Below are 13,309 nucleotides of genomic sequence, written 5' to 3'. Positions count from 1 at the left end.
TTATGTGAGTCCACACTCTACACACAGAGAGAACACTTAAAGGTGTACAAACAGCAAACACTTCCTGGCTTGATTACTAATCAACTTCCCAACCTGCAGGCATGGAACATCCAGTTCACAAAACTCCACTGCAGTGGAAGCCGATACATGACTAACATACAGCTCAATATAAAAAGGTGTGAGGGACACCACATTTACTGACTGTATAAATGTTAGTCACAAAATCTAACGTACCTCAGGAAGTGTGCTGACGAGCGTGAGACCTCACCCCCTCCTCTTTCACAGACCGTGCATCAAGCCTGGACGTTCTCTGCATCCACTGATGATGAGATGGCTTCCGAGACGACGATCTCACCCGTCTGGTCACAAGGTCGAGTCTCTGGCAAATACACACTGTGCACTCCAGTCTTAAATGCCACCATGTTCCAATCCATGCAGATGCACCACAGCTGTGAGTCCTGATGAGCCGCAGGTGATCAGCCTCAGGTGATCAGGGTGAGGTCCTGATAAACTCAGCAACACAGCCACTCAGTTCCAAATGCAAACCACCTGGAAGGAAAAACAAAAGACAGAAACAAAAAGGCAGCCAGGCCCCCCAGCCATACAACAGTCATTGATGATATGGGGCTGCATGTCAGGTAAAGGCACTGGGGAGATGGCTGTCATTACATCATCAATAAATGCACAAGTTTATGTTGATATTTTGGACAATTGAAAGGATGTTTGGGGATGATGAAATCATTTTTCAAGATGATAATGCATCTTGCCATCGAGCAAAAACTGTGAAAACATTCCTTGCAAAAAGACACATAGGGTCAATGTCATGGCCTGCAAATAGTCCGGATCTTAATCCAATTGAAAATCTTTGGTGGAAGTTGAAGAAAATGGTCCATGACAAGGCTCCAACCTGCAAAGCTGATCTGGCAACAGCAATCAGAGAAAGTTGGAGCCAGATTGATGAAGAGTACTGTTTGTCACTCATTAAGTCCATGCCTCAGAGACTGCAAGCTGTTATAAAAGCCAGAGGTGGTGCAACAAAATACTAGTGATGTGTTGGAGCATTCTTTTGTTTTTCATGATTCCATCATTTTTTCCTCAGAATTGAGTGATTCCATATTTTTTTTCCCTCTGCTTGGTCTAAAAAAGTAACTGTTACTGACTGCCACAATTATTTTTCCTGATTTCTTATAGTGTTTCTTAAAGCCAGAAAGTTGCCATTTGAAATGACTTTAGTTTTGTGTCATGTCTGTGATCTGCTTTTTTTCTACAAAATTAAACAACTGAATGAACATCCTCCGAGGCCGGTGATTCCATCATTTTTGCCAGGGGTTGTATACTTTTTACTGTTTTAAATTCATTTTATTAGTAAACGGAGTGTGCCACGGCTTCAGCTTCATCTAAATTCTGGGTCTTTTAGTGAAGCTTAGGGCTAGTGGTTGGCGATCACCTTAGTATTTCTTCTGTTTTTCTTGTTGTTTAATGCTGACAAATTATACAATATTTCTTGTCTTTCTGATTTCCTGTATATGTGTTTTGTGAATTGTTTTGTAATTTATGTCTGTATCATGGCCCAAGCAGAGGGTCACCCCTTTTAGTCTGGTCTGCTTGAGGTTTCTTCCTCAGAGGGAGTTTTTCTTACCACTGTCGCTTGTGTTCTTGCTTTGAAGGTTGGTAAGGTTAGACCTTACATGTGTGAAGCACCTTCAGGCAACTTTGTTGTGATTTGACGCTATATGAATGAAAAAAATGAAAACATGAAATAAACTGAATTGAAATTAAAAACTGCTGGGTGTTGGACTGAGTGATTCAGTAAAAAAACAAAACAAAACAAAACAAAAAAACCTCTGTTTGTTGACTGACATCAGTGAGAAACAATAGGAAGTGGGTGGTGGTGGTGGGGGGGCATGTCCTTGTTCTGTGGGGAAAAGAACCCCCTGGACAGAACAATCCCCCTCAAACCCCCACTACCATTTAATGAAAATGTTCCTGATGAATAAAAAAATGTGTCTGTTTGTTGCAGTCAAACCACCCCTCAGGATCGTGCAGATCACCTCTTCCCCCAACTGGAGAGACTAGACCTGGATAACATGTGAATTTCAGGGCCAAAAGAAGCTAATTGGATCTGTTGTTACATCACCGCTGGAAGACGGACAGCAGCTGTCAGCATGGTGTCTCTGTATCTGACACCGTACAGGATCCAGCCTCACGTTATACCTCCCATGACTGACTTCTATTCCAAGGAGGCTCAGGGAAGACGGTCACCTGGCTGGATGACCCATTTACAGTTTGCACTGGAGGCTTAGCGCACCACTTTTACTTTACTGACGTGACTCCAGAGGAATGACACAGATTAACCTTTCACTGGCTATGCTCCCAGAGTGATGGGGCTAGAAGACAGAATGCGGCGTTGGCTGCCCTACGGGGCCAGAACACACGCCGCCAGTTATCCTCTACATACGGACTCTGACAGGGCTGCAGTGTGATGCTGGCGTCGCAGACCGAACGGCCTGCCCTAAAAAAAAAAAAAAAAAAAAAAAAACTTGGTCCACCCTGCCTTCACTGTGCATGTGTCATTAGCGGCGGTTCACTGATTATCACCTTGTTTCTGCTTCAAACTGCCTCCAGTCATCATCTGTCTCAGTGACAGATATCTGAAGCTTTTCTACAACAATCGTCTCCACATAAATTCAACATTATTTCATCATAAAAGACAGGAGAAGCGATCAGGGTGCCGCGGCTACATGAGGTGCTAGCTGATGCGTTCACTGTGCATCCATCATTTCAAAGCGTCAGTAGCGACTCACCAATTTTGGCCTTATTTCTGCTTAAAACTGACTTCAGAATGATTTAAGAGGTTTTACTTTGTCATCTGATGGTTAATAATCACATTATTCCCTTTGATCGCTTTGGGTGAAGAGAGTCAGACTCAGAGAGTCAGACTCAGATGAGCTGCTGAGCTCCAAAATGACGTATGTGCAGTGGGCGCAGGCGGACCATTTTTTGGGGGGGGGGGGGGGGCGCGTTCAGTCTGTGACACCGGCGTGCAGCAGCACACAAACATGGACAGAAACTCACCTGAATCAACATAGAACTCACGCAGCTCCTGCTTAATGGTCACTGGGTGGAAAGTGGCTGGGTAGGCATGGCCAGAAGGGGGACAGAGTGGGCCCATGGTGGGGACCCCCTGCTCAGAGTGATGTTGATCGCGAGGTTCTTGTTTGAATCTCTGCAGAGACAGAGCTGCTAAGGGCTTGGATATCTGCCGACGACATGGTAGCCGTTCATCACACTGCAGATGGTCGCTGCTGCCAAGGGGATCCTGAGGTACCAGCTGTGTGGGTCTGAGGTTACACGACGTGAGGAAAGGTAGACATGGCTCAGACGTCTGCCTGTGGAACCTACAGACAAAGACACCAATGACAGAAAGGCCTCACAACAAGGTTTCCACCACTTGGAGCTTTGAAAGAACACAGTGGGTTGGGAATGACTTGTGCTCACCTGGGCTCCGTGCCGAAGTCGCTGGCATCCCGGTTCAGCAGCGCACAGGGCACAATAAGCGGCACACTGAGGACGTAGACCTCCTGTTGGGTGGGAAGGCCTGTGTTTCCTGTGGGCTGTTGGAGAAGCACAGTAGATAACGAGGAGAGCCCGTTATGGAGGGACGACTCAAGGGCTTGAATGTGCGAGTGGACTTCCTGTCACAGGCTCTGTGAAAAAGGCAACAGTTAATCTGAAGCTCCATCTCATTTCATTGTTTGAAGCCAACAGTCAGGTTCAGAAGTATTTGGACACTGACAAATTTTCTGCTGTCTCTGTGCACCAACACAATGTGGCCGAACTCAGTCCAGATGTTCATGTGGTGTTGACTTTCCCGTATGAAAATCTTTCTCTGTCCAGAGACATGAATGTCACTGCTGATGTAAGTGAACGTCTCCATAAACTCAACATTTCCACATCATACAAATGCAGTTCAGCTGGCCGAGTCCAGGAAGCCACTGAAAGCCTGGATCCAGAACAATAACAGATGTTGCTTCAGCTCATGCCTGAAAGGGTGCCTGCACCCGTGTCACGGGGTCACCCACCTGTACCCATGTAAACATGCCTCTGTGTGTGAACGGGTCTCATGTGTCCCCTACCTGTAGTTGTAAAAGCATTTGTCTCCGTAGGCCAGGAGGCGCCTGTTCTGGTAACAGGTAGAAACGTGTTTGGATGGACTCTGCTCTCTCTTGACTTCAGCTGCTGGTGGACCATGAAAAGTCCCTGGATTGGAAGAGACAGACACAGACATGAGACAGAGTCCAGATTGAAGTCAATGTGAAGCGCAGCGTCGGGACTGACGAGAGGACTTAACGGACCAGCCCTACCGAGAAAACCAGAACCTACACCTCGGAATACGTCAAACTCAGACAGTGATGGGAGGAGGAAGCCCACTGCACCCTGCTGTGGACGAAGGTCTGTGGAGCAGGTCTCTGACAGGCTGACCTGTTCTGTCCACAAGACTGTAGTCCTCCCTGGCAGCGGGCCGAATTTGAGGAAGTGTGAAATCAGATACAGAGCTCATGTGATGCAGCAAAGATTCAAGTCAAAAGGGAAGCGAGGAGAGAAAAGAGTGATGATGTTTGGCTGAAGAGGAGGAGTCCACATACGGTGCCCAGCTCAAGTATTGTCCTCCTCGGGCTTCGACACATTAAGTTCTTTCCAACACAGTCATTCAGACTTCTCTGTATTAAATGATCCTCTTTAAACTCAAACTGAAATCAGATCTGTACAATTTGATATAAATTAAAATATCAAAGCCCAGATGATGCACTGGATAAATAATGAGACACACAGAAATGATCAATTTTAGCGAGTTTTCTTTAGCCAAGTCAGGGGACGGATACATGTACACAGAATATGACTGTAGATAAATTATTAAACAGTATGGAATTCTATGGTAAACCTGTGTGGATGAGACGAGTCTCAAAATCTGACAGACCAATGCAAGACTGAGACCACCGAGGGAAGCCACCAAGACAACTCTGAAAACATTCTAGGCTTCTGTGGTTGGAACTGTTGAAGTTTAGTATTTTGTGTGACTACTCTTAGCTTCACAGTGGAGCAGAGCAGAGATTAATTCTCTTTTAACAGAACAGGTCAAATCCAGGCTCGCATTTGTGATGTGCCAAATTGTATCTGAACTTCCAAGTCTTATTTAAAAAAAAAATCCTTCCACAAACCACTTCATCATGAAGCTGTAAAATTGGTGATGCAAAATTCAAAACTGTGTAAGTTTCTGCAGTCACAGCTACAGAGGCAGAGAACTCCTTCAGGGCCGTCATGCATGTCTTGGTGGCTTTCCTCACTCGTCTACTCTTTCAGCGGTCACTCTGTATTTTAGAGCCATCTACTCGAAACAGATTTACCATAAAATACTATACTGTTTGTACTTCTTCATAACTGATGTCAGTGACGTGGAAATGTTCATGCATCCATCCAGACTTCACTCATCATCTTGGATTTGATATTTTGATTTAATTTATGTAAAATTGTGGAGATTGGATTTCCATCTGAGTTTAAGGTGGATTCATTTTCTATATCTGCTCACTCCAACTGAGGGTCACAGGGGCTGGAGCCTATCCCAGCCATCACATGGGGTGAGGTGGGTTCACCGTGGACAGGACGTCAGTCTGCCACATACAGACGATTTAAACTTTCTAATCCACCTAAAATCTGCAGGTCTTTGGATGTGAGAGGAAGCTGGAGCACCGGGAGGAAACCCACACAAACTCCACAGATGGGAATTGTTCCCATGACCTTCTTGCTGTGAGGCAACAGTGCTAACCAGTAAGCCACCGTGCCACCCCATCAGGAGCATAATGTTTTGAAATTTTTATGTGGAGACACCTGAATTCCTTTTTTATGTTCAAATGGGCAGAAACAAGTTCAAATGTGTAAAAGCCAAAGAGGGTGAATCCAGGCGCCGTGAACCCAGGCACCGTGAATCCAGGCACTGTGAACCCAGGCACCGTGAATTTTTGGCACCGTGAATCCAGGCACCGTGAATGCAGACACCGTGAACCCAGGCACTGTGAATGCAGACACCGTGAATCCAGGCACCGTGAATCCAGACACCGTGAACCCAGGCACTGTGAATGCAGACACCGTGAATCCAGGCACCGTGAATCCAGACACCGTGAACCCAGGCACTGTGAATCCAGATGCTGTGAACCCAGGCACCGTGAACCCAGGCACTGTGAATTCAGACGCCGTGAACCCAGGCACTGTGAATCCAGACACCGTGAACCCAGGCACCATGAATCCAGGCACTGTGAATCCAGGCACCGTGAACCCAGGCACCATGAATCCAGGCACTGTGAATCCAGGCACCGTGAACCCAGGCACCGTGAATTTTTGGCACCATGAATCCAGGCACCGTGAACCCAGGCACTGTGAATCCAGACGCCATGAATCCAGGCACTGTGAATCCAGAAGCCGTGAACCCAGGCACTGTGAATCCAGACGCCGTGAACCCAGGCACAGTGAAATCAGGGACCGTGAATTTTTGGCACCATGAATCCAGGCACCGTGAACCCAGGCACCGTGAATCCAGGCACCGTGAATTTTTGGCACCATGAATCCAGGCGCCGTGAATCCAGACGCCGTGAATCCAGACGCCGTGAACCCAGGCACTGTGAATCCAGGCACTGCGAATCCAGACGCTGTGAACCCAGGCACTGTGAATCCAGATGCCGTGAACCCAGGCACTGTGAATCCAGACGCCGTGAACCCAGGCGCCGTGAACCCAGGCACCGTGAACCCAGGCAAAGTCAATCAATCAATCAATCAACTTTTTTCTTATATAGCGCCAAATCACAACAAACAGTTGCCCCAAGGCGCTCCATATTGCAAGGCAAGGCCATACAATAACCATGAAAAACCCCAACGGTCAAAACGTCCCCCTATGAGCAAGCACTTGGCCACAGTGGGAAGGAAAAACTTCCTTTTAACAGGAAGAAACATCCAGCAGAACCAGGCTCAGGGAGGGGCAGTCTTCTGCTGAGACTGGTTGGGGCTGAGGGAAAGAACCAGGAAAAAGACATGCCGAGAAGGGGGGCAGAGATCGATCACTAATGATTAAATGCAGAGTGATGCATACGGAGCAAAAAAAAGAAAGAAACAGTGCATCATGGGAACCCCCCACAGTCTACGTCTAAAGCAACATAACCAAGGGATGGTCCAGGGTCACCCGATCCAGCCCTAACTATAAGCCTTAGCGAAAAGGAAAGTTTTAAGCCTAATCTTAAAAGTAGAGAGGGCATCTGTCTCCCTGATCTGAATTGGGAGCTGGTTCCACAGGAGAGGAGCCTGAAAGCTGAAGGCTCTGCCTCCCATTCTACTCTTACAAACCCTAGGAACCACAAGTAAGCCCGCAGTCTGAGAGCGAAGCGCTCTAATGGGGTGATATGGTACTATGAGGTCCCTAAGATAAGATGGGACCTGATTATTCAAAACCTTATAAGTAAGAAGAAGAATTTTAAATTCTATTCTAGAATTAACAGGAAGCCAATGAAGAGAGGCCAATATGGGTGAGATATGCTCTCTCCTTCTAGTCCCCGTCAGTACTCTAGCTGCAGCATTTGGAATTAACTGAAGGCTTTTCAGGGAACTTTTAGGACAACCTGATAATAATGAATTACAATAGTCCAGCCTAGAGGAAATAAATGCATGAATTAGTTTTTCAGCATCACTGAGACAAGACCTTTCTGATTTTAGAAATATTGCGTAAATGCAAAAAGGCAGTCCTACATATTTGTTTAATATGCGCTTTGAATGACATATCCTGATCAAAAATAACTCCAAGATTTCTCACAGTATTACTAGAGATCAGGGTAATGCCATCCAGAGTAACGATCTGGTTAGACACCATGCTTCTAAGATTTGTGGGGCCAAGTACAATAACTTCAGTTTTATCTGAGTTTAAAAGCAGGAAATTAGAGGTCATCCATGTCTTTATGTCTGTAAGACAAAAAGTGAATTCAGACGCCGTGAACCCAGGCACTGTGAATCCAGACGCCGTGAACCCAGGCGCCGTGAACCCAGGCACAGTGAACCCAGGCACCGTGAATCCAGGCACCGTGAATTTTTGGCACCATGAATCCAGGCACTGTGAATCCAGACGCCGTGAATCCAGGCACTGTGAATCCAGAAGCCGTGAATCCAGGCACTGTGAATCCAGAAGCTGTGAACCCAGGCACCATGAATCCAGAAGCCGTGAACCCAGGCACCATGAATCCAGGCACCGTGAACCCAGGCACCGTGAATTTTTGGCACCATGAATCCAGGCACCGTGAATGCAGACACCGTGAATCCAGACACCGTGAACCCAGGCACTGTGAATCCAGACGCTGTGAACCCAAGCACCGTGAACCCAGGCACTGTGAATTCAGACGCCGTGAACCCAGGCACTGTGAATCCAGACACCGTGAACCCAGGCACTGTGAATCCAGGCACCGTGAATCCAGGCACCATGAACCCAGGGACCGTGAATTTTTGGCACCATGAATCCAGGCACCGTGAATCCAGACGCCGTGAACCCAGGAACTGTGAATCCAGACGCCGTGAACCCAGGCACAGTGAACCCAGGCACCGTGAACCCAGGGACTGAGAATTTTTGGCACCATGAATCCAGGCACCGTGAATTCAGGAACCGTGAATTTTTGGCACCGTGAACCCAGGCGCCGTGAATCCAGGCGCCGTGAATCCAGATGCCATGAATTCAGACGCCGTGAATCCAGACGCCGTGAACCCAGGCGCTGTGAACCCAGGCACTGTGAATCCAGATGCCGTGAACCCAGGCACTGTGAATCCAGACGCCGTGAACCCAGGCACCGTGAATCCAGACGCCGTGAACCCAGGCACCGTGAACCCAGGAGCTGTGAATTCAGACGCCGTGAACCCAGGCACTGTGAATCCAGACGCCGTGAACCCAGGCGCCTTGAACCCAGGCACCGTGAATCCAGGCACCGTGAACCCAGGCACCATGAATTTTTGGCACCATGAATCCAGGCACCGTGAACCCAGGCACTGTGAATTCAGACGCCGTGAACCGAGGCACTGTGAATCCAGACACCGTGAACCCAGGCACTGTGAATCCAGGCACCGTGAATCCAGGCACCATGAACCCAGGGACCGTGAATTTTTGGCACCATGAATCCAGGCACCGTGAATCCAGACGCCGTGAACCCACGTAATGTGAATCCAGACGCCATGAACCCAGGCACAGTGAACCCAGGCACCGTGAACACAGGGACCATGAATTTTTGGCACCGTGAACCCAGGCACTGTGAATCCAGGCACCGTGAATTTTTGGCAGAATGAATCCAGGCGCTGTGAATCCAGGCGCCGTGAATCCAGATGCCGTGAACCCAGGCACTGTGAATCCAGACGCCGTGAACCCAGGCACTGTGAATCCAGGCGCCGTGAACCCAGGCGCCGTGAACCCAGGCACCGTGAACCCAGGCACCGTGAACCCAGGCACCATGAATGTTTGGCACCATGAATCCAGGCACCGTGAACCCAGGCGCCGTGAATCCAGGCACTGTGAATCGAGAAGCCGTGAATCCAGGCACTGTGAATCCAGAAGCCGTGAACCCAGGCACCGTGAATCCAGGCACCATGAACCCAGGCACCGTGAATTTTTGGCACCATGAATCCAGGCACCGTGAATGCAGACACCGTGAATCCAGACACCGTGAACCCAGGCACTGTGAATCCAGATGCTGTGAACCCAGGCACCGTGAACCCAGGCACTGTGAATTCAGACGCCGTGAACCCAGGCACTGTGAATCCAGACACCGTGAACCCAGGCACCATGAATCCAGGCACTGTGAATCCAGACGCCGTGAACCCAGGCGCCGTGAACCCAGGGACCGTGAATTTTTGGCACCGTGAACCCAGGCACCGTGAATCCAGGCACCGTGAATTTCTGGCAGCATGAATCCAGGCACCGTGAATCCAGGCGCCGCGAATCCAGACGCCGTGAATCCAGGCACTGTGAATCCAGGCACTGTGAATCCAGACGCCGTGAACCCAGGCACTGTGAATCCAGACGCCGTGAACCCAGGCACTGTGAATCCAGACGCCGTGAACCCAGGCACTGTGAATCCAGACGCCGTGAACCCAGGCACCGTGAACCCAGGCGCTGTGAATTCAGACGCCGTGAACCCAGGCGCCGTGAACCCAGGCGCCGTGAACCCAGGCGCCGTGAACCCAGGCGCCGTGAACCCAGGCGCTGTGAACCCAGGCACCGTGAATCCAGAAGCAGTGAACCCAGGCACCGTGAATTTTTGGCACCATGAATCCAGGCACCGTGAATGCAGACACCGTGAATCCAGACACCGTGAACCCAGGCACTGTAAATCCAGATGCTGTGAACCCAGGCACTGTGAATCCAGACACCGTGAACCAGGCACTGTGAATCCAGACGCCGTGAACCCAGGCACAGTGAATCCAGGCACCGTGAACCCAGGCACTGTGAATCCAGACGCCGTGAATCCAGGCACTGTGAATCCAGAAGCCGTGAACCCAGGCACCGTGAATCCAGGCACCGTGAATTTTTGGCACCATGAATCCAGGCACCGTGAACCCAGGCACTGTGAATTCAGACGCCGTGAACCCAGGCACTGTGAATCCAGACACCGTGAACCAGGCACTGTGAATCCAGACGCCGTGATCCCAGGCACAGTGAACCCAGGCACCGTGAACCCAGGCACTGTGAATTCAGACGCCGTGAACCCAGGCACTGTGAATCCAGACACCGTGAAGCAGGCACTGTGAATCCAGACGCCGTGATCCCAGGCACAGTGAACCCAGGCACCGTGAACCCAGGCACTGTGAATTCAGACGCCGTGAACCCAGGCACTGTGAATCCAGATGCCGTGAACCCAGGCACTGTGAATCCAGACGCCGTGAACCCAGGCACTGTGAATCCAGACGCCGTGAACCCAGGCACCGTGAACCCAGGCGCTGTGAATTCAGACGCCGTGAACCCAGGCACTGTGAATCCAGATGCCGTGAATCCAGGCAATGTGAATCCAGAAGCCGTGAATCCAGGCACTGTGAATCCAGAAGCCGTGAACCCAGGCACCGTGAATCCAGGCACCGTGAACCCAGGCACCGTGAATTTTTGGCACCATGAATCCAGGCGCCGTGAATCCAGACGCCGTGAACCCAGGCACTGTGAATCCAGGCACTGTGAATCCAGACGCTGTGAACCCAGGCACTGTGAATCCAGACGCCGTGAATCCAGACGCCATGAATCCAGATGCCGTGAACCCAGGCACTGTGAATCCAGGCACTGTGAATTCAGACGCCGTGAACCCAGGCACTGTGAAACCAGACACCGTGAACCCAGGCACTGTGAAACCAGACACCGTGAACCCAGGCACTGTGAATCCAGGCACCGTGAATCCAGGCACCATGAACCCAGGGACCGTGAATTTTTGGCACCATGAATCCAGGCACCGTGAATCCAGACGCCGTGAACCCAGGCAATGTGAATCCAGACGCCGTGAACCCAGGCACAGTGAACCCAGGCACCGTGAACACAGGGACCATGAATTTTTGGCACCGTGAACCCAGGCACCGTGAATCCAGGCACCGTGAATTTTTGGCAGCATGAATCCAGGCACCGTGAATCCAGGCGCCGTGAATCCAGACGCCGTGAATCCAGATGCCGTGAACCCAGGCACTGTGAATCCAGACGCTGTGAACACAGGCGCTGTGAATCCAGACGCCGTGAACCCAGGCGCTGTGAATTCAGACGCCGTGAACCCAGGCACTGTGAATCCAGACGCCGTGAACCCAGGCGCCGTGAACCCAGGCGCCGTGAACCCAGGCGCCGTGAACCCAGGCACCGTGAACCCAGGCACCATGAATGTTTGGCACCATGAATCCAGGCACCGTGAACCCAGGCGCCGTGAATCCAGGCACTGTGAATCCAGAAGCCGTGAATCCAGGCACTGTGAATCCAGAAGCCGTGAACCCAGGCACCGTGAATCCAGGCACCGTGAACCCAGGCACCGTGAATTTTTGGCACCATGAATCCAGGCACCGTGAATGCAGACACCGTGAATCCAGACACCGTGAACCCAGGCACTGTGAATCCAGATGCTGTGAACCCAGGCACCGTGAACCCAGGCACTGTGAATTCAGACGCCGTGAACCCAGGCACTGTGAATCCAGACACCGTGAACCCAGGCACCATGAATCCAGGCACTGTGAATCCAGACGCCGTGAACCCAGGCGCCGTGAACCCAGGGACCGTGAATTTTTGGCACCGTGAACCCAGGCACCGTGAATCCAGGCACCGTGAATTTTTGGCAGCATGAATCCAGGCACCGTGAATCCAGGCGCCGTGAATCCAGACGCCGTGAATCCAGACGCCGTGAACCCAGGCACTGTGAATCCAGACGCCGTGAACCCAGGCACTGTGAATCCAGACGCCGTGAAACCAGGCACTGTGAATCCAGACGCCGTGAACCCAGGCACTGTGAATCCAGACGCCGTGAACCCAGGCACCGTGAACCCAGGCGCTGTGAATTCAGATGCCGTGAACCCAGGCACTGTGAATCCAGACGCCGTGAACCCAGGCGCCGTGAACCCAGGCGCCGTGAACCCAGGCGCCGTGAACCCAGGCGCCGTGAACCCAGGCACCATAAATCCGGGCACCGTGAATCCAGGCACCGTGAACCCGGGCACCGTGAACCCAGGCACCATGAATCCAGACGCCGTGAATCCAGACGCCGTGAATCCAGATGCCGTGAACCCAGGCACTGTGAATCCAGGCACTGTGAATTCAGACGCCGTGAACCCAGGCACTGTGAATCCAGACACCGTGAACCCAGGCACTGTGAATCCAGGCACCGTGAATCCAGGCACCATGAACCCAGGAACCGTGAATTTTTGGCACCATGAATCCAGGCACCGTGAATCCAGACGCCGTGAACCCAGGCAATGTGAATCCAGACACCGTGAACCCAGGCACAGTGAACCCAGGCACCATGAACCCAGGGACCGTGAATTTTTGGCAGCATGAATCCAGGCACCGTGAATCCAGGCGCCGTGAATCCAGACGCCGTGAACCCAGGCACTGTGAATCCAGACGCTGTGAACCCAGGCACTGTGAATCCAGACGCCGTGAACCCAGGCGCTGTGAATTCAGACGCCGTGAATCCAGGCGCTGTGAATTCAGACGCCGTGAACCCAGGCACTGTGAATCCAGACGCTGTGAACCCAGGCACTGTGAATCCAGACGCCGTGAACCCAG

General features: G+C 51.0%; 1 protein-coding gene across 1 annotated transcript in view; it reads right to left on the bottom strand.

Moving 5' to 3' along the window:
* LOC117524348 (ETS translocation variant 5-like) overlaps nucleotides 1-13,309 on the bottom strand; it is an 80,847-nt gene that overhangs the window by 36,877 nt on the left and 30,661 nt on the right. Inside the window, 4 exon segments of the mRNA XM_034186109.1 lie at nucleotides 3,076-3,398; nucleotides 3,499-3,640; nucleotides 3,643-3,707; nucleotides 4,137-4,260. Of these exon segments, the coding sequence (XP_034042000.1) occupies nucleotides 3,076-3,398; nucleotides 3,499-3,640; nucleotides 3,643-3,707; nucleotides 4,137-4,260 (654 nt within the window).

This window comes from Thalassophryne amazonica, chromosome 14 (assembly GCF_902500255.1).
Source record: "Thalassophryne amazonica chromosome 14, fThaAma1.1, whole genome shotgun sequence".
NCBI classification, from domain to species: domain Eukaryota; kingdom Metazoa; phylum Chordata; class Actinopteri; order Batrachoidiformes; family Batrachoididae; genus Thalassophryne; species Thalassophryne amazonica.
This window is presented reverse-complemented; position numbering and strand designations above follow the sequence as displayed.